Here is a 24,951-nt window from a genome sequence, read left to right on the forward strand (position 1 = left end):
AGTGGAATCAGTGAAGAAATAAGTCCCTCCAGAGATTTCTGATTTTGCAATGGCAGCATTTTTGTTATGTTAAGCACTTCTCTAATATATTGCCAAGGCTTGTAGTTTTTACAGAAGGGTTAAGGTTACAGTCAGTTGTAGTATACACTCACCGGCCACTTTATTAGGTACCCCATGCTAGTAACGGGTTGGACCCCCTTTTGCCTTCAGAACTGCCTCAATTCTTGGTGGCATAGATTCAACAAGGTGCTGGAAGCATTCCTCAGGGAGTTTGGTCCATATTGACATGATGGCATCACACAGTTGCCGCAGATTTGTCGGCTGCACATCCATGATGCGAATCTCCCGTTCCACCACATCCCAAAGATGCTCTATTGGATTGAGATCTGGTGACTGTGGAGGCCATTTGAGTACAGCCAACTCATTGTCATGTTCAAGAAACCAGTCTGTGATGATTCCAGCTTTATGACATGGCGCATTATCCTGCTGAAAGTAGCCATCAGAAGTTGGGTACATTATGGTCATAAAGGGATGGACATGGTCAGCAACAATACTCAGGTAGGCTGTGGCGTTGCAACGATGCTCAATTGGTACCAAGGGGCCCAAAGAGTGCCAAGAAAATATTCCCCACACCATGACACCACCACCACCAGCCTGAACCGTTGATACAAGGCAGGATGGATCCATGCTTTCATGTTGTAGACGCCAAATTCTGACCCTACCATCCGACTGTCGCAGCAGAAATCGAGACTCATCAGACCAGGCAACGTTTTTCCAATCTTCTATTGTCCAATTTCGATGAGCTTGTGCAAATTGTAGTCTCAGTTTCCTGTTCTTAGCTGAAAGGAGTGGCACCCGATGTGGTCTTCTGCTGCTGTAGCCCATCTGCCTCAAAGTTGGACGTACTGTGCGTTCAGAGATGCTCTTCTGCCCACCTTGGTTGTAACGGGTGGTTATTTGAGTCACTGTTGCCCTTCTATCAGCTCGAACCAGTCTGGCCATTTCCTCTGACCTCTGGCATCAACAAGGCATTTCCGCCCACAGAACTGCCGCTCACTGGATGTTTTTTCTTTTTCGGACCATTCTCTGTAAACCCTAGAGATGGTTGTGCGTGAAAATCCCAGTAGATTAGCAGTTTCTGAAATACTCAGACCAGCCCTTCTGGCACCAACAATCATGCCACGTTCAAAGTCACTCAAATCCCCTTTCTTCCCCATACTGATGCTCGGTTTGAACTGCAGGAGATTCTCTTGACCATGTCTACATGCCTAAATGCACTGAGTTGCCGCCATGTGATTGGCTGCTTAGAAATTAAGTGTTAACGAGCAGTTGGACAGGTGTACCTAATAAAGTGGCCGGTGAGTGTATATAGTCACTTCCTCTTTTTTAACCAGTGAAACTTTTTTTCAACTGACCTATTCATTGCCATATTTTTATAGAAGTTCATAGACATATTCATTTAGCCCTAACATTTTAAAATTGTACTAAACATACTGAAAACTGGCTTTTGAATCACATTTTTCAAAACACCAGGAACATTTTCTCTAAGAAGTGCAATGAACAAAGATTTTTTTTTTAATAAGATAAATGTAAAAAGGTACAGGTCTCTTTACATTTACACACAGTTACCTCACAAACAGATGAGCTTTTCTTAAATATCAGTAAATTGTCCTTGCAGGGCGTGACGGAGTGATGAGGAAAAATGTAGCCGAGGAAGATTCAAGGCAATTACCACAAAACAGCCTATAATAGCTTATAGAATTATTATACAGAGCTGAAATTATTATATGATAATTGACTATTTTGAAAATCATATAAGTAATATCTTAAAAACGACAAAAAATCCCTAGTTCCAGTTTCATAAGTGTAATTTTTTTATTGCATTGATTAGTCAAGTGACAGAAAAGTAATCAAGCAACTAATTTGGTAATCAATTAATCATTAGTCATTTTCAAGTAAAAAACTTCTGAAATGAGATTCTCCTGCTGTTCTTTGTTATACATCAGTCGTATATCAAATATCTGGTTAAACAAAACAAAACGTATTATGCTTGTTTTGAGTCATATATTATCCTTTTGGCCTGATACTGTTGGAAGCTCAATGGTTGGGAACCTCTGGATTAAAAGGGCAAAGTTGTAATAAATGTGTAATCAGTGTGTGTGTGTGTGTGTGTGTGTGTGTGTGTGTGTGTGTGTGTGTGTGTGTGTGTGTGTGTGTGTGTGTGTGTGTGGTGTGTGCCAGGTGGCAGGCAGACAGTCCAGACAGGTGTTTGAGGCGGAGCCTGTGGAGGGGGTTGGTCTGTCTGGGAGGAGTGGTCCGACTGCTCTCAGACCTGCGGCGTGGGCGTCTCACAAAGGACCAGGAAGTGTTTACCTCCTCCTCCTCCACCTCCCCAAACCCCTCCCCTCTCCCACTCTCCACCTAACTGGGCAGGTTATTTGCCCGGGGGCATCGGAGGTCCTGTCATCTCACCTGTACGCCCCTACTACCCTCCTCGTCACGCCGGGCAACACCAGCCTTATCAACAGTCCCCGTCGATTTCCACCAATCACAACCAAGGTTTGTCTCTGTATCGGAATACCAACACAGGGGGAGAAGGTGGAGGAGGAGCTCCTGTCCCGGGACAGGCAAATCCAATCCCTCCTTTTTACCAGCCAGGACTCTCCCCAAACAATCAAGAACATGTGTCCATTTACCGATCGCCCTACAGCGCTCCTTCACACAGCTACAACCAGCCAGCACGCACGATCAGGAGGCCGACCAATCCATTAGCAGCAAGGGCTGCAGGAGGCGGGAGCAGAAGGTCGATCTCCCCCAGTCGGGAGGGTTTGCCTGCGAGGAGGTAAGTGAGACATGACAAGCAAACTAATTAATTAGAGCCGAGCTTCTCACAGATATAAGTAAAATAACTGTAAAATCTCAAAACTCAGTATATTGTGGTCACAAGTCTTGATTCATTAAATTTACTGGCCAATATATCATAAACAGATGTTTTTAATATTGGAATCAGCTTTAAAATCCAGTCACACTTGAAAAACAACAATTTTCAACATTTTCTTATATTTTCAAAAAGCTTTTTTTCAAAGGTCAAAGCACAAAACAGAAACACTGATTCAATCAATTTCCAGTTAGTTTCTTGAGCGAGCACCCCGAGTTGGTCTTTTTCAGTAGCTTTTCAGTGCCTCAGTTTTTTCTCGCTGGTGAAAAAAAGTTCCAATTACCTCAGTAATCTCTAGGAACTCAGCGATGACTTCTCAACAAAGACGCCACCCAAATAAAAGATTTCTCAGAGTACCATTTGATGTGCATGCTCAGGATTCATTTAGGTGCCATTAGTTAAAGTGCTGACATTGTTTCAGCATTAGAGAGGTTTGTTATGATGTCTTGAGTGTTGGGAGTTGGAGTTATGCCCATAACTGGTATTTGCTGTGTTATTACATCATTACTTCTGGCTTTTGTCATACCCACAGGCACTGCATTGCTTTGCCTGCTCACTACAGCCTGTTGGCTTATTGTCAGTTACGATTAAAGTGCAGATAAGACATGAACTCCATCTAAAACGTATCCTGTCTTTCAGTTTTCTTTATCTCTGTCGCTGCCTCTTGCTTTTCCTGTCCATCTGTAAATCTTTCTCTATAAATAGTTCATGTTTCTTTGTCCTCTTTGTGTGTGTTTCTTTTTGACTCACAGGTCTTCCGCCATTCGTCCAGGTCAGTTTGGGTATGGCAGGGTCCCGTTCTCTCTGCCTCTGCATCGTCCCAACCGGCAGGCTCGGCACACTGTTAACGGCACTGATGCTGAAACATCACCTGGACTCGATGAAGACGAAGCAGAGAATGAAAGGAAAGAGGAAGAGAGGACGGGAAGTGATGGAGAAGACATAGAGGCAGGGAGGCGTGAAGAAAAGGAGACCACTGAGACGCCTGCTGCTGAGGAGTTTCCCACGACAGCCACCGCAACTGGCAATACACCCCGCCACATTGCTCGACCCCCACAAACTGATACTGAGCACGGGAGGGCAAGAGAGCAAGTCCAATCCTCACACTCCTTCTCACGCTCCTCATCTCAGCCCAACCGCCACCGGTTTGACTGGCACTCCCTCACTGCCCCATCTCCTCCCATCCATCCTCTCTCCCGCCCAAACTCCCCTGCCCTCACTTCACCTTTTTCCTCACCTCTCCACCGCTCTAGCCCCATGCACAGAGACAGGGAGCTCATCCCACACGCCCCACCATCCAGCGACATCTACCCACAACAGCACCCCACCGTCCCGCACCTGGGTGTGGAATCAGGCAGGGATGGAGGAAGAGGAGTTCCTCAGGTCCACAGATGCTCTGGGCCGGAGAAGGAGTACCGTAGGTGCTTCTCGCAGGTAAGATCTTCCCCCAGAAACCACAGAAATATTCCACTTAATTCACTGGCTTCACACCCTTTTAAAAATCTCACTAGTTTACTTTCATAGCAGCTCCTCAGTGTGCACGTCCCCTGCTCACCTCTGCTTTATTCAGCCTGCAGTCATGCTTGATTTGTATGCATGCCGTGTGTTGAAGGGAACAGTTAGGCGGGTGTAAACTGAGGAGTTGAAGGTCAGCAGAGTGTATTTGATAGATAGATCATTCCCTAGCTCAGACAGTTTCTCATTCAATTTATAAATATGCAAATGTATTTAATGTAGGCATAGTCCTTGTACAGCTGTGTTTACCCTGTTTTTGTTATTATACTAAAAAAGTATTGTTTTTGTGTCAGGACCAAAAACTCACATTGGTAATTCAATCAAAACAATATGACATGAAATATCTTACCAGAGTGCTATTTAAAAATGCAGTGTTGAGAAAGTATCATTCATGTTCAAGTTTTGTGAAAATTGATCAACCATGTGTGGGATTCTTGTAATGGATAAAGGGACAGAATGAAATAAACAGAAGGGACGGATCCATCGTCTCTTTTTTTTTAAGATTGCATCACAGGGACAGAAATACTTGAGTACATGTGACGGGGTTATTTATTCCAGCAGATCACTAGCAGGTCTGACTTAAGTGAGAGTGCAGGAGGAGATGATAAGATTTAATATATATACAACACAAACACACACACACACACACACACGCACGCACGTACGTACGCACACACACACTTATGCATTTTCACCCTCTCAAGTTATTTTCACAACTGGCTCTTATCGAGGGGAAGTAGTCACTTGAATTAGGGCTCAGGTTGGCACTTGTGGGCCCTTTGATTTTTGTCTCTTTAGATAATTTGGCAGCCTCTCTTGCCCTCTTTCATCTCCCTCTCTTTCTTCCTTTGTGTCTCAGCCCGGCAGTGTGTGATAGTCCCCATGTTAAAACAGATTCAGTAGCTGGCAGAGTAGTTGCCCTGTATGTGCCAGCAGCACTAATAGCAGTCCTGTGACGGCTCAGCCTGACTCATTGGGTTACATATTTACCCAACATTAGCCTCTGCTTCAGCCTTGTTTGCTCCTTCAGGTTCCACATTTTCATGTCTTTTCATTATTTAAAGATAGGTTTAAGTGATGATGAATGCAGGACTTTGCCCAGGCGTGTATGTACTTTATATATATGTGTGTTTGTGTGTGCGTGATTGAGGGAGTGAGCCAGTCAGAGGGTGACACATCCTATTATCTCTTAGGTGTGTTGGTCATAACACACCGCACCTAAGGCCCATCGAAAGTGTGGTTGGCTGTGTGTATGCGTGTGTTTTTACTGTTGCGTGGAAGCAAGTGGAGAACCAAGAGAGGGACAGAGGAAATGAGAAAGCCAAAAGGGGAAGAGTTGTGTGTGTGTGTGTGTGTGTGTGTGTGTGTGTGCACGTGCGCGTGTGCCTTTGCGTTCACGTGCGTGTGTGTGTGGGCGTTTGCGTGTACGTGCGTGTGTGTGTGTTACAGTAAAGGAAGTGACGCAGTTAAGTAGTAGTGAAAGAGAGTACTGTTTTTAGAAAATCTACACACAGTAGTGGTAGGTTGAGCTAAAGGGCAAGGGCAGAGAAAAGGTGAGGAGGGCGTGAGGCAAAGAAGAAAAAGACATGAAGGCTGTTGACTGAGGATGAATGTAGAGTTTAGGTGTGTGTGAAAAGAACATAGGCAGTCCTGTACAGAGGAGTAAAGGGAGGCAGCAACAAATATAGCGTGATGAGAGAAAAAGATTCTGCAGGAAGACAAGAGGAAGTTTGTGTCAGAGGAAGAGAGGGATGCATGGAAAAGTGTGTGTGTGTGTGTGTGTGTGTGTGTGTGTGTGTGTATGTATGTGTGTGTGCGTGCGTGCGTGTGCATGTGTAAGCGCAGAGTGTAACAAGAGGAGAAGTTATTCTGTCAGAGGGAGAGGGGAGGAAAAGGTGGAATACGAAAAGAAGCTGACTGAAAAAAAAACAAGAGACGAACCAGCACGAAGCAGACTTTTCACAGAAAGACACACTCCTCTTACTTTCCTTTCCTTTTTTCACGTCTTTGGTTAAATTGATTCTCGAAGATTCCCTCTCGCCTTTCTGTCCTCCACTTCAGAGTAAATATTTGGCAAGTATTACTTACAGAGCGCACCTCCTCAGCATATTTACACCAGACGCTGCAAGGAAAAGGCTAGCAGATCATTAAAGGTCTAAACCACCCGGGAAACAGCCTGTTCTCCTTGTTGAGGTCAGGTAGAATGTACCGGATACACAATTCAATTTACTTATAGTATCAAATCATAACACCAATACACCACCACCAATACACCAATACACCAAACCAACACTGAGAGGCTCAGGCCCTCAGGCAACTACGATCCTAAATGAGGACACTAACTAGGACCCCCCATGCACACACACACACACACACACACACACACACACACACACACACACACACACACACACACACACACATTGTGCTTTATGATAAATCGTACAAGTTGCAATGATTAAGTGATTATCAAAATTAGAACTACTTCTAATCTAATTGATTGCTTGACCAATTGTTTCAGCCTTTTGGTGGAGATTCCTGCCTCAAGACTGAAAAAGCACTTCCCTGACTTCTTTAGTAAACCTGAAGTATCGGGTCTCTATCAAGAAACTAGACACAATTTTAAATTGGGTCAATGCAAAATAACTGATTCCATTGTCATTTGGATTTAAACATAAATGCAGAAATCTGACTCTGACTTCATTGTAAGCATCTTACCACTTCTGACACAAAACCTATACCCTTGAGTAGACATAGTACCTGAAATAACACGTAATACTTGAAACACACAAAAATAAAATCGGTCTCACTCCTGTGGCTGAAACCCTTGGGAGTTTGTGTTGTGCCTACTCTACACACTGACGTGGCTTCAGGCTGCTGCATTGAGTCAGATGATCTGATCGCAGTCTGTCATTCAACGGGAAATATATGTTTACGACTTTCAGCGCGGAGCCACACTCGTCAGCTCTAATAACTATACGCAGACCTTGTCACACTTGCTGTTGTTTTCAAGAGGCACAGATGTTTTTGTTTTCGGGAATCAAATCACACACAAACACTCAAACACATTGCTTCATTTAGACTGATCTGTACTTTCTTTGCTTCATTACTTTAACAAGCAGAAGTACTTGCTTCTCTACAAAAACCAGGGACCTCTGCTCGTCAAAGTCTGTTGTTATAGCCCCTGTGTGCTCTGTTTCCGTCTTTTATGTTTTTTTTTTTTAGTTATCCCTTCCTGACTTTCCTCTCACTCACTTTCCACCCCATCTGTCATTGTAGGAATGCTGTTGCACAGCATTTCAACTGTTGTTATTCGGTTCTTTCTTTATTATTATTATTCCGTACGTTTCAGCTTTTTTTCTGCTATTTATACTTTTTCAAATATTAAGCTTTTAAACAGTTTTATTTTAACATTAAAGTCAATGAGAGCATGCTTCAAATCCTTCAAATCTTCTTCTGCTTCAAAATGTATCTCCTCCTACATTTTTTCACCTACAGACGTGATTCAAACTTTAAACTATTCACAAATAATATTCAGGTATTCGGGGTGTGCTCAGTGTTTTGATATATTTTACAGTTTTTGTGAAATAGCAGTTTAAGCATAGTGTACATTTTAGGATTTTTCTGCATTTATAATGAGTGTGTATTGCGTGAAGTAGAGGGTGGAGTGATGTCACTAGAGTGGAGAGATTCAAAAAAATCATCTTCGTTCTCTCTCTATAACTTGCTCCCACGCCAGCAATTCTAACTTGTCTTGGACAATTCATACATCAAAACTTAGATATTCTTGTCTAGTTTCAGCCGCCGTGCATTAATGTGCCGGCTTTTTGAAAATGAAAGTGTAACTTTTGCAATTTTAGATCCAATTCCAGAAGGTTCACAGCAGAGGATGCAGCATTACTGTCTTCAGTAAAAGCACTTTTACATAGTTCAGCACAGACTTTGGGAACTGTTATTAAAAATGAGCCCTGGAAACAAAGCACACCTTCTCACACACCCATTTGTTACTGAAAATATGTGTCATAATAAGAGTTATCACTGTGCTGGTTTGTAGAAATAAGATGTAGGTTTTTGGAGCTGCTACATGGAAAGTGGAACATGGAAATATTGCCATTTTCATTACCTTCGAGCAAAGTTCTGGTTTCATTTATTGATCTTGTGGTTACAGTGATTATCTAGTGTTTTCTTCTCTTTTCTTTGTGTTGAACCGTACATTTTTTTTGTGGCTCAAACTCAAATTTCTCCTGAGAATAACATCTGCATTTTTTGCTGTTTGTCTGAGCACGGGCCTCCTTCACTTGTTGATCAATGAGCAGTGTTTCCTCTGGAGGACTTCTGACTCCCCCCTCTCAAGGTCAAGGCTAGGAGCTGGGTGGTGTCCTGCGACACACGGCCTCAGTCTCAAGATTAGCCAGAGAATGTTATTGCTAAGAACAAACACACACAGTATACACAAAAGATTTGTGTGCATGCATACTGTGATTAGTCCTTGCGTGTGGTGTGTGTTGATTTATGGCTGCAGGGGCCAGCAGTCTGTTGTTTTGTCTGTCATGTAATGCTTGAGGAATGACCGGCCAGCCTTAACCTGTATGTGGTATTAAGGCGATATGGCCAGCTGTGCAGGCAGAGACTTGCATGGAGAATGATGTGTCAACATGGCTTTCTCTACAGAAAGACACATGTGGTGCAAGGTTCCTGCTTGGCTAATAATGTGTTCTTCCTTAAAACTAATTAGTCTTTCCAGAGTTGGTGTTTGTGTTTCATGTTTGTATTATGTGTGACCAGGATTGGCTTCTGTGCTTTTATATGTGTGTGGCATTTTGTGTGTGTGTGTGTGTGTGTGTGTGTGTGTGTGTGTGTGTGTGTGTGTGTGTGTGTGTGTGTGTGTGTGTGCACACACAGAACAAAGCTTTTAGCCCTCAGGCGGGAACCTCCTCTCCTCCTTTACATGCTCCTATATATTGCACACAGACCTTTTCTCGCCCCCTCCCTGGTTGTAAAACACATCTGTAACTTTCACAGCTCCCGTACAAAAAACTTGACTGTGTCTCTTCAGCTGTATTCACTTTTCTTTCACCTGCTCTCTGTTGTTATCCATCTTTCACTTGTTCACTCTGTCTGTTTGTAGCATCCCGTTTTTGTATCTTTCACTTCATACTTCTTTGTTTACTTACCGAACAAGAAGTCTTACAGTGGCTTATAGTTTCAGGTACTTAAGTAGTTTAGTTTCATCTCACTCAACTCTTGGCTTGTATTTATCCTGTCTGATTGTCTGACGACTCGTGTTTCCCAGCTGACTTCACTGTAGTGATGCAGTCGCCGTGTTTTCAGACCTAAGGGACTGTTTGTTTTCTATTTGAGAGGCTACTGGAGGAGTTTTGGAATCTTTAGTCAAAATAGACTTGACCCTCCCTTCCCCAGCAATACATTTTTCAACAACAATAGTTAAAAAATGAAGCCACCCACATAATACTAAAAAGGTCCCATGTCATAGTGCTCTTTTCGTGCTTTTATATAGACCTTAGTGGTCCCCTACTACCATATCTGAAGTCTCTTTCCAAAATGTTAGCCTTGGTGCAGAACTACAGGCACTAGAGGCTGTCCCACAATGAGCTTTCCTTAGTATGCGCCATTTCTGAGTCTGTAGCTTTTGAGGGGGAATTATGACCTCATAAGGGGCGGGACGGAACCAGCCGGGAGGACATGAGACGGGAGGTCTTCAGGCTGCAGCCATTCCCGACTCTGTCGAGACTGAGAGCTACATGGAAAAATATGCACCAAACAAGCCAGAGTCCAACGAGATACTTCAAATTCTTAGAAATTGTCCAGTTATCTAGGCCCACTTTCCATGATGTTAGTTACACAAACTGACATGAGGAGAGTAACAAACTCTTTTAAAACAAAACATTGAATGTTGCTACATAATTAAATTTGACTGACTTTGTTTGGAGTGGTCTTGTAGTTTGAGTGTTTTGATTTCATCTACAGGCCCAGACTCATCCTTGCTGCCTTTTCCTCACCATACACCATCTTTCTCTTCTTTCATCACCCCACTCTTTAAGTATTTTACTTCTGTAAAAGCCATTGCTGTCTTTTTTCTCCCCTCCTTGGACTTTTCAATAATAAACCCCCCCCGTCACCACTCCTGTTCATAGTTATGGGGAGACCCCTGCACTAGTAACTGAGGGAACACCATAATTATGTGTTTCCTTACAATGCGACACACATTCTCCTCCAGAACTATGAACCACCAGTTTTACTCTAACTTTACCCTCCCTCCCTCCCTCCATTCAGTTCATTAGCCTCCCAATGTTTTTACACACCCTAAACTCTCTTTTGGGAGGAGAATCTACTTGCCCTGTAGCGTTCATACAATCACTAACGCATGAATGAAAACACATGATTTTTACTTGCATTCTCTCTTTTCAGTTTACATGCCTCTTTTTGTCTTTTATGGAAGCTCTTTCATTCTTTCATTTTACTTTACTGTAGCACACACACCATCCTTGTTTGTGTGTGTTTAGGTTTTTTTTCCCCATTCATACAGGCACACACACACACACACACACACACACACACACACACACACACACACACACACACACACACACACACAGGAACTGTCCCGTTTTAAATGGGGCCTAACATGTTTATGTCCTGCAGAAATATTTACAACCATTACCAACTGCATTTCCCACTCAGATTTACACGGTTATTTGAAAACATCAGATCACATATGTATACTGACCCCCCCCTACACACACACACACACACACACACACACACACACACACACACACACACACACACACACACACACAAATTTATTCAGTGGATATAGCCTAAACCTCTTACACTCTAATATAAGACTATACAATATTGCCCATTAATAATAGAAAAATAAGTCTATTTCAGCAGTGTGAAACTGTGGTAGAAAGTTTCATGAGCTGGGTTCACACTCCACTAGAAAAAACAGATGATCCTTATGAGTGCATCGTAACAAGACGGTGACATACATTCCTTTACTCATACAAACACAACACAGTGTAAGTGTGAAATTCAGCAAAGCCAATGTCAATGAGTGCATGCTTTGACTGTTTGTACATGAGAGACTTTTAGTTCCACTTTGTCGCAGAGGCTGGTTCACATGGGAACTGCGTGCATGCGTGTGTGCGTGTGTGTGTGTGTGTGTGTGTGTGTGTGAAATTCAACCTCCTCCCCTGCACTTGTCTCCCCAGATGAGTGACTAGGACCTTTCCAGCTGTTTCAGACAGCTGTGTGAGTGGAGAGGGATTGACATTAAAACAAAAGACAAGAGGAACGAATCAAAGAAAGTGGAGCAAAAGACAAGATGATTGTGAAGCTGACAGAGATTAGAGTTGCAAAGAAATCTGAGAGCTCTGTGTGCGGCATGAAAGAGTGTGTGTGTGTGTGTGTGTGTGTGTGTGTGTGTGTGTGTGTGTGTGTGTGTGTGTGTGTGTGTGTGTGTGTGTGTGCACGTGCAGTGGTGAAACAAGTATATAGATTCTATAGTTAAGTAAAAGTACATCAATGTAAAAATACTCTATTATAAGTAAAGATCCTGCATTCAAAATGTTACTTAAGTAAAAATACAATAGTAAAATCAGCATAATGTACTTACAGTAAGCTCAGTCGCCCCTTTCAAATCTGTCCGTTATACTGTGTGAAGCTACCGCTAGCAGCCAGTTAGCTTAGCTTAGCACAAAGACTGCATGATCCCAAACAATGTCTCTAAGGTGTTAAAGGACAATTCAGGCCAATTTTCAGTGTTAATCTTGATCGCTATAAATGTGCGAGTACTTTTGACTGAAAAAACCCCAAACTGAATTGGTGCAGACAACACAGAGCAGCTGCAGCTACATGTACAAGCTTCCACTGAGAAACAAAGACAGTTAAAGGGGCAAGTTTTAGAGTCCCTTTGTGCCTCTCAACAGACAATTACAATTAATATGTCAGTACAATATGAACAGGACCCTAACGTTTTCAAGTCAGACAGTGTTTTAATTCACCTACTCTGTCTTGTTCTTGCCGGTGGGTAGCTTGGTTAGCAGCTAGAGCTAGCTAGCTGTTAGCTGGTGAAGTGTGTTCAGTCAGGCTTTTGTGAAAATCATAACGCAGCAGTTCTGTGTGTATTTGTAGCTCATCCATTTTGTGTGTGATGGATCTATCTGTTGTTGGTGAGAAGGAGGCTGGTATTGTTGATCTGTGTGGTAGATTCCTTAGCTGGGCAGGCAGCCTTCGTCCCCTCTTCCTGCAGCCGACAATAATTCTCCTTTAATAAGAAGGTTTATAGGTACTTTAGGTGGATTTTGTTCCCTTTGGTCCAGTTTGCATTCTTGATGCTAAGCTAAGCTAACTTTCTGAGGGTAATGTGAGTTATGGTCAGTACAGTATAAACTAGCACAGTTGCATCTGCCTGATGTTTTAGGACCGTTTAAGTGCAGGTATGCTAAAACTCTTTCCCCTATACTGCTCCATGACGACACTGCTTGAACGAGCACATGCTGGACATGTGCTTACGCATGCATGCACGCACTCACGCATGCACTCACACACACACAGGCTCTGCTTGCTCTTCTCCAGAGAGGAGCACTTATATATACGACGTCACTGCAATGGCGCCTGTGTTTGGCTTGGCCGCTGCGGCTGGTTGCTCGTCCCGACTCGTTTTGTTTGTTTCCTGCGCTATATTGCTACTAAGTATATAAGCTACTAATATTGTGTCAACGGCGTGGGTGTATGATCGCCAAACTTTGCTGCTGATCCGATCCTCCATGGGAGAGTGCGGTGACGGATGTACCTGGTGTGGTACAGGTGAGTTTGCAGCCCCGTTCGTGTGTCCGCCTGCAACTGGTATGCGACCATGGAGAGGGCCTGATACGACCTAAGAAGAAACGCAGAGAAAGCGGGGGAAAAGGGCAGGTTGGCAAGTTCATCGGAAAAAACTCCTGAAGCTGGGGGTCTTTGACTGTGACTCCAGACCATCCTGTCTTCGTTCCGTCCTTCCCGCTGTTCCCGGTGCTCTGGTCCCAGTTCCCTGGAGAAAACCTACCGCTGGTCCGGTGTGTGTTGTTCGCATCTGAGGTCGCTGTCGCGAGCCTTTTTTTCCCTTCATCAGCTGCTCCTGCACCGCTCAGGATGGTCTCATAATGCCCGTTCTATTTCTAACAAATCTCTTTTGCTCGGTGATTTATTTTCTTTTCCAAAAACATGGACTTCATGCTGCTCACGGAGACATGGCAACGGGAACTTGAGTACGTTCCCTGAATGAGCTCTGCCCTGTGGATTGTACTTTTATCAGCACACCAAGACTCACGGGCCGTGGTGGTGGTCTTGCTGTGGTTTTAAAAAATTTTATCTTCAATCATGAGCGCGGGGCACTCCCCTTCCTTCGAACTACGATTCAAATTGGTCTTTTAAAAAATTTTAATTGCTTTAATTTACCGGGCCCCGGGGCCCGGTGGCCCCCTTTTTACTGTTTTTTTCTGATTTTTACATCCATTATTAAGCGGACAAGGATTATTTTTGGGATTTTAAATTCTGTGAGATGCCCCTTGCCAAACCTTTCTGATTGTAATTCCTGAATCTTTTTTTTTTTAATCACATTCTCGGGTCCACCCAGAAAGGGGCTACGCTTGCCCTTTTTTTTTCTCATGATATGAACTTAAAAATTCTCATTAAGATGTTTTTGTTATGATCACAAATCATCCATTTGATTTTCTCAATGGGGATCCCTTCCTTTTAAGGGGCGTCCTTTCACGTTGTTTAACCAGTTCTGTTTAAAAATTTTTAGCCGCTTTTGCTTAAACCGTTTCTATTTTTTGTTGCGTGGACGCATGGTTTCAGCTTTTATGATCATTTTCCCCCTGCGTTGGACAAAATTGCACCCTTTAACTTTGAAAATTCCCTCATTTAATTCCCCCAGGTTGATGACGCCATTCGTCCCGGGCGGGTTTTGTCGGGGAAATAGCGTTTATGAAGCGCTCAATCCCAAGTCCATCTCTGCCTTAAAAGGGCTCTTTTAAACTGAATGAAACGTCAGGTCTAGAACCTGCTATTTTCTAATCGAATCTAAACCCGAAAAAAATCCTAAACTCTGTTTTTAAAAACCTAATAATATTGTTTCCCCCCTGAATGTTTTTCCCCTTTTTTTCAAATGTTACTGCAACCCTTTTTTTTCTTATTTTGTGGACGGGCAGGCTGGCCGGGCGCTTGTCCCCCCACCTCCCCTATAGCTCTCATCAGAGACCCTCTTCTGGGCCCTTCGCTCCCCCTTTCCCTGAAAGAAACTTAACTTTTTGGCTCGTGAACCCCCCAAAGCCCGTTGATATTGTTCCCCTCTTTGTTTTAAAACCTTACTCTTTTTGGCCCAGTTTTTGGTTTTAATTTAAATTTTCCTTCAGCTGGGGCCGGTCCCTGGCTGTTTTTAAGCTCTCTTGGCCCTATTTTTTTTTAAAAATAAAACTTTGATGCCTTTGTTAAAAACTACAGGCCTATCTCGAATTCCTTTTTATTTCAAAAATTTTAAAAAAGGGGGTTTTCAAACCCAAATAAAATTTTTGGTTGCTATAAAATTTTTGTTATATCTGGTTTCGTAAAAATCTTCTATGAGACTCCCCTTCTTAAGTTCCAAGACTTTTTATGGCAGCTGATGGGGGAATGTTCTGTCCGGGCCTACTAATCTCTGCCTTTGATACTGTTTACCATACCTCTGATTGATCTGAAAAGTGCTTAGCATCCCGGGGTCAGCCCCGGATTGGTTTTTTTTCCTACTTTCAACAGGACCTTGCTGTTCCCCTAGGGAAAATAAAGCGGGCTCTGCTCCCTTCTTGGGGGGTGCCCCCAAAGGTCTGTTCTTTGGGCCCCCCGTTTTTAGTCCTGTACTTCTTCCTCTTTAAATTTTGGGGGGTTTTTGACGAAAAATTTACCATTGTTTCTGTAACCACTGTATTTCTTTCAGCCTGGTCGACAACTGACAATTTGCCACTTGTTTAGCCTCCTTAAAAAATGGATGGCGGACAATTTCCTGCAATTAAACTCAGAAAAAACTGAGGTGATGATCTTTGCTCCAGACAGCATTACCCCTAAGATTAGGCAGGCCATTGGGGCATTATCACTCTCTGATTGTAATGTTGTGCGAAATCTGGGTGTCATTTTTGACAAATCTATGTGTTTTAACAGTCATGTGAAATCCGTGGTTCGTTCCTGTTTTTTCCATCTCAGGAACATTTCTAAGATCCGTTCTGTGGTCTCTCAAAAAGAGCTGGAGATGCTTGTCCATGCTTTTATTTCTTCCCGTTTGGATTATTGTAATGTACTGTACACTTGCTTAAACAAATCATCAATGGATAAATTGCAAGTTGTTCAGAATGCAGCAGCAAGACTTCTGTCTAAGACCAGCAGGAGATCACATATTACTCCGGTGCTTAAGGCTCTTCATTGGCTACCAATCGGTTTTAGAGTGCATTTTAAAATTTTAATCACTACTTATAGAGCCTTGCATGGACAAGCCCCTGCTTACATCCAGGATCTACTGCACGCTTACACTTCTGGTCGTTCTCTAAGGTCTTCAGACCAAGACCTTTTAACTGTCCCCAGAACACGTTTTAAAACCAGGGGCGACCGAGCCTTTTCTGTGGCGGCTCCAAGGCTCTGGAACTCTCTTCCCTTAGCCTTGAGAGCCTTGGATTCTGTGGAATCTTTTAAAAAACACCTCAAGACACATCTTTTTAGACAAGCTTTTAACTAGCAATATGGCTTAGTATACTATGTGCTGCTGTTTATTTTGTTTTTTTTACTGTAAAGCACTTTGTGACCCTTCTTGTCTGTGAAAGGTGCTATATAAATAAAGTTTACTTACTTACTTACACACACACACACACACACACACACACACACACACACACACACACACACACACACACCACATTCTCTGGTCATGCACTGAAAGCCATGGTGGATTTATGTGAGCAGCCGCTTCCCAAAAATCTATTATTTCCATATGGTTAATAGGCCTACACTCGCTCACTGCTAGAAGCAGAATGGAGACAGTGGCCCCCATTTATGAAACGAATGTATGACCTAAAACAGGCATAGGACAGGCCTCTGTGTATTTACAGTATGAACGTACTGAAAAGGGTGCTTGTACTGTAGATGAATGGCTTAATGGATCTGAGATAGTATGTGGAAAAAAATGTTTGTGTATATGTTTTTGTATCTGTCTGTCTGTTCACTTGTGATTACTTTATCAGTTGGCTGACATTCCTCAACACACACACTGTGAGAGAGTAGAGCCAGTCATACTAGATCAGAAACACCAACCACATACATTCTGTGTTATAACACACACTAAAATTACACAAACCTGGAAGAGCATGTAACACAAATAAGATGTCATGAAGAATGACAGGATAAAAACGCAAAAAGGCGTGATCAACGGACCCACAGAGAAATCTGAGCCAACTTTCCCCTTGGAGAATTTTAGCATCTTTCAACTAATTGTTTTGGTTTTACGTCCTGAAGCTTTACTATTTTACCTGTCACCTATCTCATCAACCTCATTTCTAGATGCAGCAGGCAGCTGTTTAAGTGCAAAAGCTCAACTTAACCCACTCTACACTACTTGATCAGCACAGACAGGCAGTGAGTAGCTAGTGAAGAAAGGTGAAAGAAATTTAGCAGTGAAAGACGGAGATATTTCTTAGTGTTGAGTAAAATAGAGTTGAAAGGAAAATGAATATTCAGTGAGCCAGAAACGCAACTGCAAATTAAGGCTAATGTTGTCATGTTACATGTAGCCAACACACACAGGCCATGGCGAAGCGCTCTATTGGATCTATCTGCCATTGACGACACATTTTTAACTTTATTAAAGTCTTACAAGTTCTACAACCTTCAATACCAGTTTCAGCCTGCCAAATATTACACACTTCAATGCAAATGAACCGGAAAAATCAGGGTTTCAATCTCCCCCTTTGAAAAGTGCCATTCTTAGCTGGATTACGTCTCACCATGTCGTGAATTTTAGGGCCGATTTCTCTAAACGGAGAATATATTGGGGCGTGATATTTAAGTTATGATCGTTTCCATGCGCTGCATTTATCAGTGTACTACCTTACTCAACCTTATGCTCTGATTGGTGTGATATGAACGTTTCATGAATCACATGTGAAGCCTGTCGTAATACTATACACGCCAGACACACGCTCTCCCTCACAGCTTACGGTTGCCTGGATTTGACTCACGAAAAAAACGTTATTTTCACGAGTAAAATTAAAAAAGAAACACTGCATGAACCCCGCTACTGTGTGTTTATTTAAATACAGGTAAACCTACATGTAGGCCTAAGAGATTGCAATATAAGCATAGCCTATTATTAGGAGTATATCATACAGTGGGGCTCGAAAGTATGGGCACCCCAGGTAGAAATTTGCATTAATGTGCATAAAGAAGCCAAGAAAAGATAGAAAAATCTCCAAAAGGCATCAAATGACAGATTAGACATTCATATAACATTTCACATAAAGTTAGATTGTATTTCCATCAGTTACACTTTCAAAATAACAGAAAACAAAAAAAATGGCATCTGCAAAAGTTTGGATACCCTGCAGAGTTAATACCTTGTACTGCCCCCTTTGGCAAGTATCACAGCGTGGAAAAGCTTCTTGTAGCCAGCCAAGAGTCTTTCAATTCTTGTTTGAGGTATCTTCGCCCATTCTTCCTTACAAAAGTCTTCCAGTTCTTTGAGATTTCTGGGCTGTCTGTCATGCACTGCTCTTTTAAGGTCTATCCATAGATTTTCAATTATGTTGAGGTCAAGAGATTGTGAAGGCCATGGTAAAATCTTCAGTTTATGCCTTTTGATGTAATCCACTGTGGATTTTGAGGTGTGTTTAGGATCATTATCCATTTGTAGAAGCCATCCTCTCTTTAACTTCAGCTTTTTCACAGATGGCATCAGGTTAGCGTCCAAAATTTGCTGAAATTTTATTGAATCCATTTTTCCTTCTACTTGTGAAATGTTCCCTGTGCTGCAATACAACCCCAAAGCATGATTGATCCTCCCCCATGCTTAACAGTTGGACAGAGGTTATTTTTTTCATTGAATTCTGTGCCCTTTCTTCTCCAAATGTACCTTTGCCCATTGCGGCCAAAGATTTCTATTTTAACCTCATCGGTCCACAGAACTTGTTTCCACAATGCATCAGGCTTGTCTATATGTTCATTTGCAAACTTCAAATGCTGATTTTTGTGGTGAGGACGTAGAAGAGGTTTTCTTCTGATGACTCTTCCATGAAGACCATATCTGTACAAGTATCTCTTTATAGTGGAATGGTGTACCACAACTCCAGTGTCTCCAGGTCTTTCTGGATGGGTCGTGCAGCCAAACGTGGGATTTGACTTGCTTTTCTCACAATCCTGCAAGTGGTTCTGTCTGATATTTTTCTTGGTCTTCCAGATTTTGCTTTAACTTCTACTGTTCCTGATGACTGCCATTTCTTAATTACATTCCAAAGAGAGGATATTGGCATCTGAAAATGCTTTGCTATCTTCTTAGAGCCTTCTCCTGCTTTGTGAGTGTCAGCTATTTTCAGTTTCAGTTTTCTAGACAACGGCTTAGGCAAATATAACAAAACTGTTGACCGCATCAGTGATCTCTTTCTATTCCGCATTCTTCCTACAGCCTTTAATACCAGTTTTTAGACTGCCAAATAGGACACATGTTACTGCAAATTAAACTGAGATGTTAGGGTTTCAATCTCCACCTCTGCAAAGTGACGCTTCTTAGCCAGATTACGTCTGGCCATGTTGTAAATAGTAGGGGCGAGGCCTCAAAACCGAGAATATATTGGGACATGATATTGAAATTATGATTGTTTCCAGACGCGGCATTTATTAATGTAGGCCTACGACCATTGTTCTGCTCTTATTGGTGTGATTCAAATGTTTCATGAATTCCACGGGAAGTCTTTTGTAAGAGGATTTCTGTGTTCATATCTGCGCTGGTTTCTACGTTAGGTTGATAAATAAGGGCCGATGTGCGTGTTTGTGTGTATGGGTATGACGTGTTTGCTCTTACCTCTATAATCTTAAATTAATTCTCCCCTTATTTATTAGCTGTTTTTCCTCACAACAGTCCACACCACCCTTACTCCTCCAGGGATTGGGAGAGAAATGACCACAGGTTTAATAGCTGGGCTATTTCATAATAGTTGTATTTGTGGCAATGCATTTTAAACTCTCTGTCTCCTCTTGTGTTTCTGTTCTCCAGGTTTGTGGAGGAGGTGCGTTGGACTCCAGAGCAGAGCAGTGTGCTGCCTTTAACACCCAGGAGTTCATGGGTCGCCTCTACAACTGGGAACCTTTCACTGAGGGTGAGTATTGAGTTAACACACACGGTAGTTTAGGGTTTAGCTACACAGTTTTTCAATGTGGTAATAGGCTTATTGTGAGAATGAAATGCTAGGAGAGGAAAAGGAGGGGGAGGGGTGAAAAAGCATCAGTAAAATGTGTCATTAAATGTTGCTCTGGTATTACTGTGTTGGCAGGCCTTTCACTGCATGTTCAACCCACCACATTCCCTTCTCTTATTGGCTTGCAGTACATGCAGTGACAAGGGGGGTGAGAGTCAAGAGAAAAAGACAATGACTGGAACTTTATCCGCTTTTTATTCTTTGCACAAAACACTCTACCTCCTCTCTGTTTCCTCTCATTTGTTCAACATCTCCCTGTCTCTGCTGCCAGCTTCTCCTCCCAGCCCCGACTAAGCACACAGATTCCAACTGAGTGAGATAGAGAAAGAAAGAAAAAGAGAGAGAAGGGGAGGTGAGAGGTGAAGGGATGCAAATGTAAATGTGTGTGTGTGTGTGTGTGTGTGTGTGTGTGTGTGTGTGTGTGTGTGTGTGTGTGTGTGTGTGTGTGTGTGTGTCTTTGTTTCTCCGTAGTGTATATGTGAGTGTGTCTGCGTGTTTGTTTACTTTTGTGTTAAGTGTATCATAGTTCAGCTTAATGAAGATTGTGGCTATTTATCTTTGTTTTCCACTGCTGGAGGAAGAGAAAGAGAGATAAAACGCTAAACAGATATATGAGGAATTCAAAAGAAAAAGAAGAGTGGATGGAGAGAATATTTCAAAACATGGGGGGATTTGGGAGTGAGAGATGGAGGAGGGGAAGAGAAAGAGAGTAGAAAGAAACACAGCTGTGAGATGATATCAACAGTATTTGTCATTACACTTGTGTACAAACCTCTGTGTATTTACAGTATAAATGTATTGAAAAGGCTGCTTATACTGGAGATGAATGGCTTAATGGATCTGAGATAGTATGTGGAAAAAAATGTTTGTGCATATATGTTTTTGTATCTGTCTGTTCACTTGTGATTACTTTATCAGTTGGCTGACATTCCTCAACACACACACTGTGAGAGAGTAGAGCCAGTCATACTAGATCAGAAACACCAACCACATACATTCTGTGTTATAACACACACTAAAATTACACAAACCTGGAAGAGCATGTAACACAAATAAGATGTCATGAAGAATGACAGGATAAAAACGCAAAAAGGCATGATCAACGGACCCACAGAGAAATCTGACCCGACTTTCCCCTTGGAGAATTTTAGCATCTTTCAGCTAATTGTTTTGGTTTTACGTCCTGCAGCTTTACTATTTTCACTGTCTCCTGTCTCATTAATCTCATTTCCAGATGCAGCAGGCAGCTGTTTAAGTGCAAAAGCTCAACTTAACCCACGCTACACTACTTGATCAGCACAGACAGGCAGTGAGTAGCTATTGAAGAAAGCTGAAAGGTGAAAGTAACTAAGCAGTGAAAGACGGAGATATTTATTAGTGTTGAGTAAAATAGAGTTGAAAGGAGAATGAATATTCAGGGAGCCAGAAACACAACTGCAAATTAAGGCTAATGTTGTTATGTCACAGGTGGATGTGTAAACAGGCAACTATTTAACAACTGTTGCATTACTTGTGTAAAAGGTCAACAAAGGGAGTACACCTTAAAGGCTGTTTTGACATGTTTTGGCCTTATCCAAGGAGCCTTAGGCCACTTTTTGAGGATGCAGATGTATCTAGACGAACTACATCTGCATGGGGAGTAATTGTAGGGGTATCAACTGTCTGCATAAACACACAGAGGCTTTCCTTTCACCCACCAACTCCCGTCTCTGTGTGTATGTGAGGGGAAAGAGTGAGATTACTGTATTTATCCTGAAATGAGCTGTTCCAAAATTCTCTCTATCTGCTGTGTCTTTGCCTTCTGCTCCACTCAGCTCATTTTAAAACCAACTTGTCCTTGAGATCCGCTGAGAAGAGGAGAGGACAGGACAGAGTGAAAGGACAGGAAGAAAAACAGAGACAAATGCTTATAGTGGGGGGTGGGTGGCACATGGTTAAATCCTGGTAGAATCCTGATAAAGAAACAGCAAAGTCACATCACTGTGAGGATGTTTTTTTGGATAAAAGAAGCTTCTAAATGGCATATGCCACATTTAATGGTAGTGATGACTTTGATGGGGGTATACAATGTTCAGTATGTGTCAAAGGTATTTGCAGATGACGTCAGCTGGGTCAGCCACGCTCGATCTGCACTGGATATGATCCTTTTCCACTCTACTAAGTAAACTGTATTGCACTGTTTACTTCAGTCCGGTCCTATTGGCTACAACCCAAACATTCATATCTAGCTTCCCATCAACACACTGGAGGCTGTGAGGAGTCTGTGTGTTTCAACATCGAATGGTGTATTAGTCATTTCTCTCCAGCTGCACTCATCTGTTTAGGACTTTGTACAGCACTGCATATAATTCCCATAAGTATTTAGATTGAACCGTGCAGTCAGCTCTTGCTACTTAGTGTGTTATTTTTTGCCTCCAAGGTGACAGCCCTGTTCTGTATGTACTGCAAAGTGTGGTGGCCTATGGTTTGAAATTCATAGCTTAAACTGTAAAGCTGCCATTATGGTTATAAACCACAGAAGTTATTTATTTTAGTGGTAATGTTTCCACTCCCAAGCTTGGCGCTCAATTACAGTACCGCTCTAGTTTTGTAAGTGCTGCACGTGCAGGTGTTGTTTTACTTGAATATTCCCTTTTTTTAAGGCCTCATCCCCTCTCTACGCACCCATCCTCCCCTCTTCCTGTCCCACTGCCTCACTCTTTCTCTCTCTGTGTTGGAGTTTGTTTAGACGGAGAGATAGTGGGGAAGTATATTTAGACAACATATATTCCACTGTCTGAACACTAAGCTCAGAGAGGGAGAGAGGGAGAGGCCCGAGATTGAGGCGAAGAGGGGAACAGAGAAGCAGAGTGCAGTAGCTAGAGACAAATTAAATTCAAAGATGCTAAAACAGAGAGAAAGATGATTAGGAGTTGGAGGGCACTCAAACATGATTTGAGGGCAGGATGAAGAGGAGATGGAGAATAAGGGAGATGAGTTGGAAGCATACAGAGAGAAAGGCAGAGAGTACATGAGTGGCAACATGTCTCCCCGTCTCTTTTCTGTCACTGTCTCCAGTCTAATCTCTCAAAGATAACTATGACAGACAGAAAGAGAGAACAAGGGTAGAAAGAGAGAAAGGGTGGGAACACTGCCTCCCTTCCTAATTCTTTCTAAATATGTACTGTACAGTATATCCCTGTTGCTGCAATTGTAAGACAAGTAAATGGTGGCAAATAAGTGGAGATAGACGTTTGGCTCTTTTGGATGGCAATCATGGACATGTCAATTATTTACAGTAGTTATATGCAGCTAAAAAGACGGACGTTCATGTGTTAATCAAAATCAGTTAAATCAATAAAAAAATATTGTTTCATTCCACATTGTTATATCAGGTAGTTTATAAGAACAAATTCCTTTTCTGCAAAGCAGAGAACAGGACACTGCTGAAGATCATCTGATCTGACAAAAAAAACAGTTATAAGTTTGAATATAAAATCATCTTCATTAAATGCTCACTGATGGTCTTTTTCTAAATGAAAGCAGTTTTTGAGACACTCCTCCACTCCTCTTTCTCTCACTGGCACTTGATTGTTTTCACATATGCCGATGACACCATGTTGTGTATGAAGCACTTTCTTTTCAGATGTTTTATATTCTCTCTCACCATATTTTAGAACCATTTGTCAGAATTCATACATTTTTCCTGCAACAAAGTAAACTCGAATGTCTTTGCTGTACCACTGAAATTGTCTCTGCTCCTTTGAGTATCATAAAGTCAATGTTTACCTATGCTGATGAGCCACTACTACATTTCCGGAGTATATTTACAAGTAAATCAATGTACCTAGTGCATCCAGCCTTCTGTTTTCAATTGCTTCCCATGTATGACTTCCTGACCACTTCTAGCCACTTAGTGAGAAAAATTCACTCCTTAATGTCTCCAGATCAGGATGTCTAACTCACAAAGTCTCAAAACTATACATGGTGTCTCGGTCCAAAGTAAAATGTTTTTGTTGAGACTCACAACATGGCTCATGCCAGATGCATATTCATGTATTGGCCTGTTTTTTTGTCATTAAGATGATACTAGGCTCACTCAAAATAGGATACAACTTATGCTTTTATTTGCGGAAATGGAAACTAACAAAACAATGAAATGGCATTCTAACTGTTCAGTTTTACTAATCCTTCTCTTCTATCTTGAGGTTTCCATTTATGATGACTTTTGTACTAAATATGTTATACCTGCCATAGCACTGCTGCACTTCAATAGAGTAATTTAAGAATCAAATTCCATGAGACATATGGAGTTAATTTAAGTTCACTACACACTTTCTGCATTGTCTCTTAGACACATAAGGTGAAATCAGGGGTCAGGTATTTGACCTTCAGTCTTTGTTCTCGGCTATTTCCTATGAACATCTTGACTTTGAAGATTGGAGGGGCTTTAGGTTGCTTGGTGATGATGGCTTATTGAAATGGGAGAGAAGGTCCTCGAATGGTGAAACAATCTTTGGTGTTATTATAAGAAAACTAGATGGCATTAGTGTAATATCAGAACCAAACTTTGATTACTTAAAGTGGAACTCTCGCCAAAATGCAAGCAAGGGTCTTTTTGTGAATGTACCCGAGTGTTTAAAAGCATAATGAGGACCAAAGCGCCACTTTTAAGATTTCCCGTATTCTTGTTTTTCAATCAAATGGCCTTTTAAATAGGAGAGATAGGGGCACTTCTATGATAGCATCAAAATTACTACTTTTAAAACACTAAGAAGGCTCAACACAACATAAAACTTTACATTAATGCAAGCATTGAGAACATTGTTTGTGTACACAGAGTTTACTAAAAAGAAACAACTCACTGTAGCTGTTTGGTTTTTCCAGTCGCGTCCATCTTGCAAGTCAAAAATAGTCAAGGGAGGAGAGCAAAGATGGAAAGCTCCTAAAGCTTCCATATAAATGCACAGATAATTTGTTGTTGTTTTTTGTTAGTGAAAAACAATATTGACCTTGTAGTTGAAA

At 42.0% G+C, this 24,951-nt stretch overlaps 1 protein-coding gene across 1 annotated transcript in view; it reads left to right on the plus strand.

Moving 5' to 3' along the window:
- adamtsl4 (ADAMTS-like 4) overlaps positions 1 to 24,951 on the plus strand; it is a 39,342-nt gene that overhangs the window by 4,339 nt on the left and 10,052 nt on the right. Inside the window, 4 exon segments of the mRNA XM_032517654.1 lie at positions 2,242 to 2,290; positions 2,293 to 2,842; positions 3,691 to 4,372; positions 19,746 to 19,848. Coding sequence (XP_032373545.1) covers positions 2,242 to 2,290; positions 2,293 to 2,842; positions 3,691 to 4,372; positions 19,746 to 19,848 — 1,384 coding nt within the window.

This window comes from Etheostoma spectabile, chromosome 6, assembly GCF_008692095.1.
Source record: "Etheostoma spectabile isolate EspeVRDwgs_2016 chromosome 6, UIUC_Espe_1.0, whole genome shotgun sequence".
Classification (NCBI taxonomy): domain Eukaryota; kingdom Metazoa; phylum Chordata; class Actinopteri; order Perciformes; family Percidae; genus Etheostoma; species Etheostoma spectabile.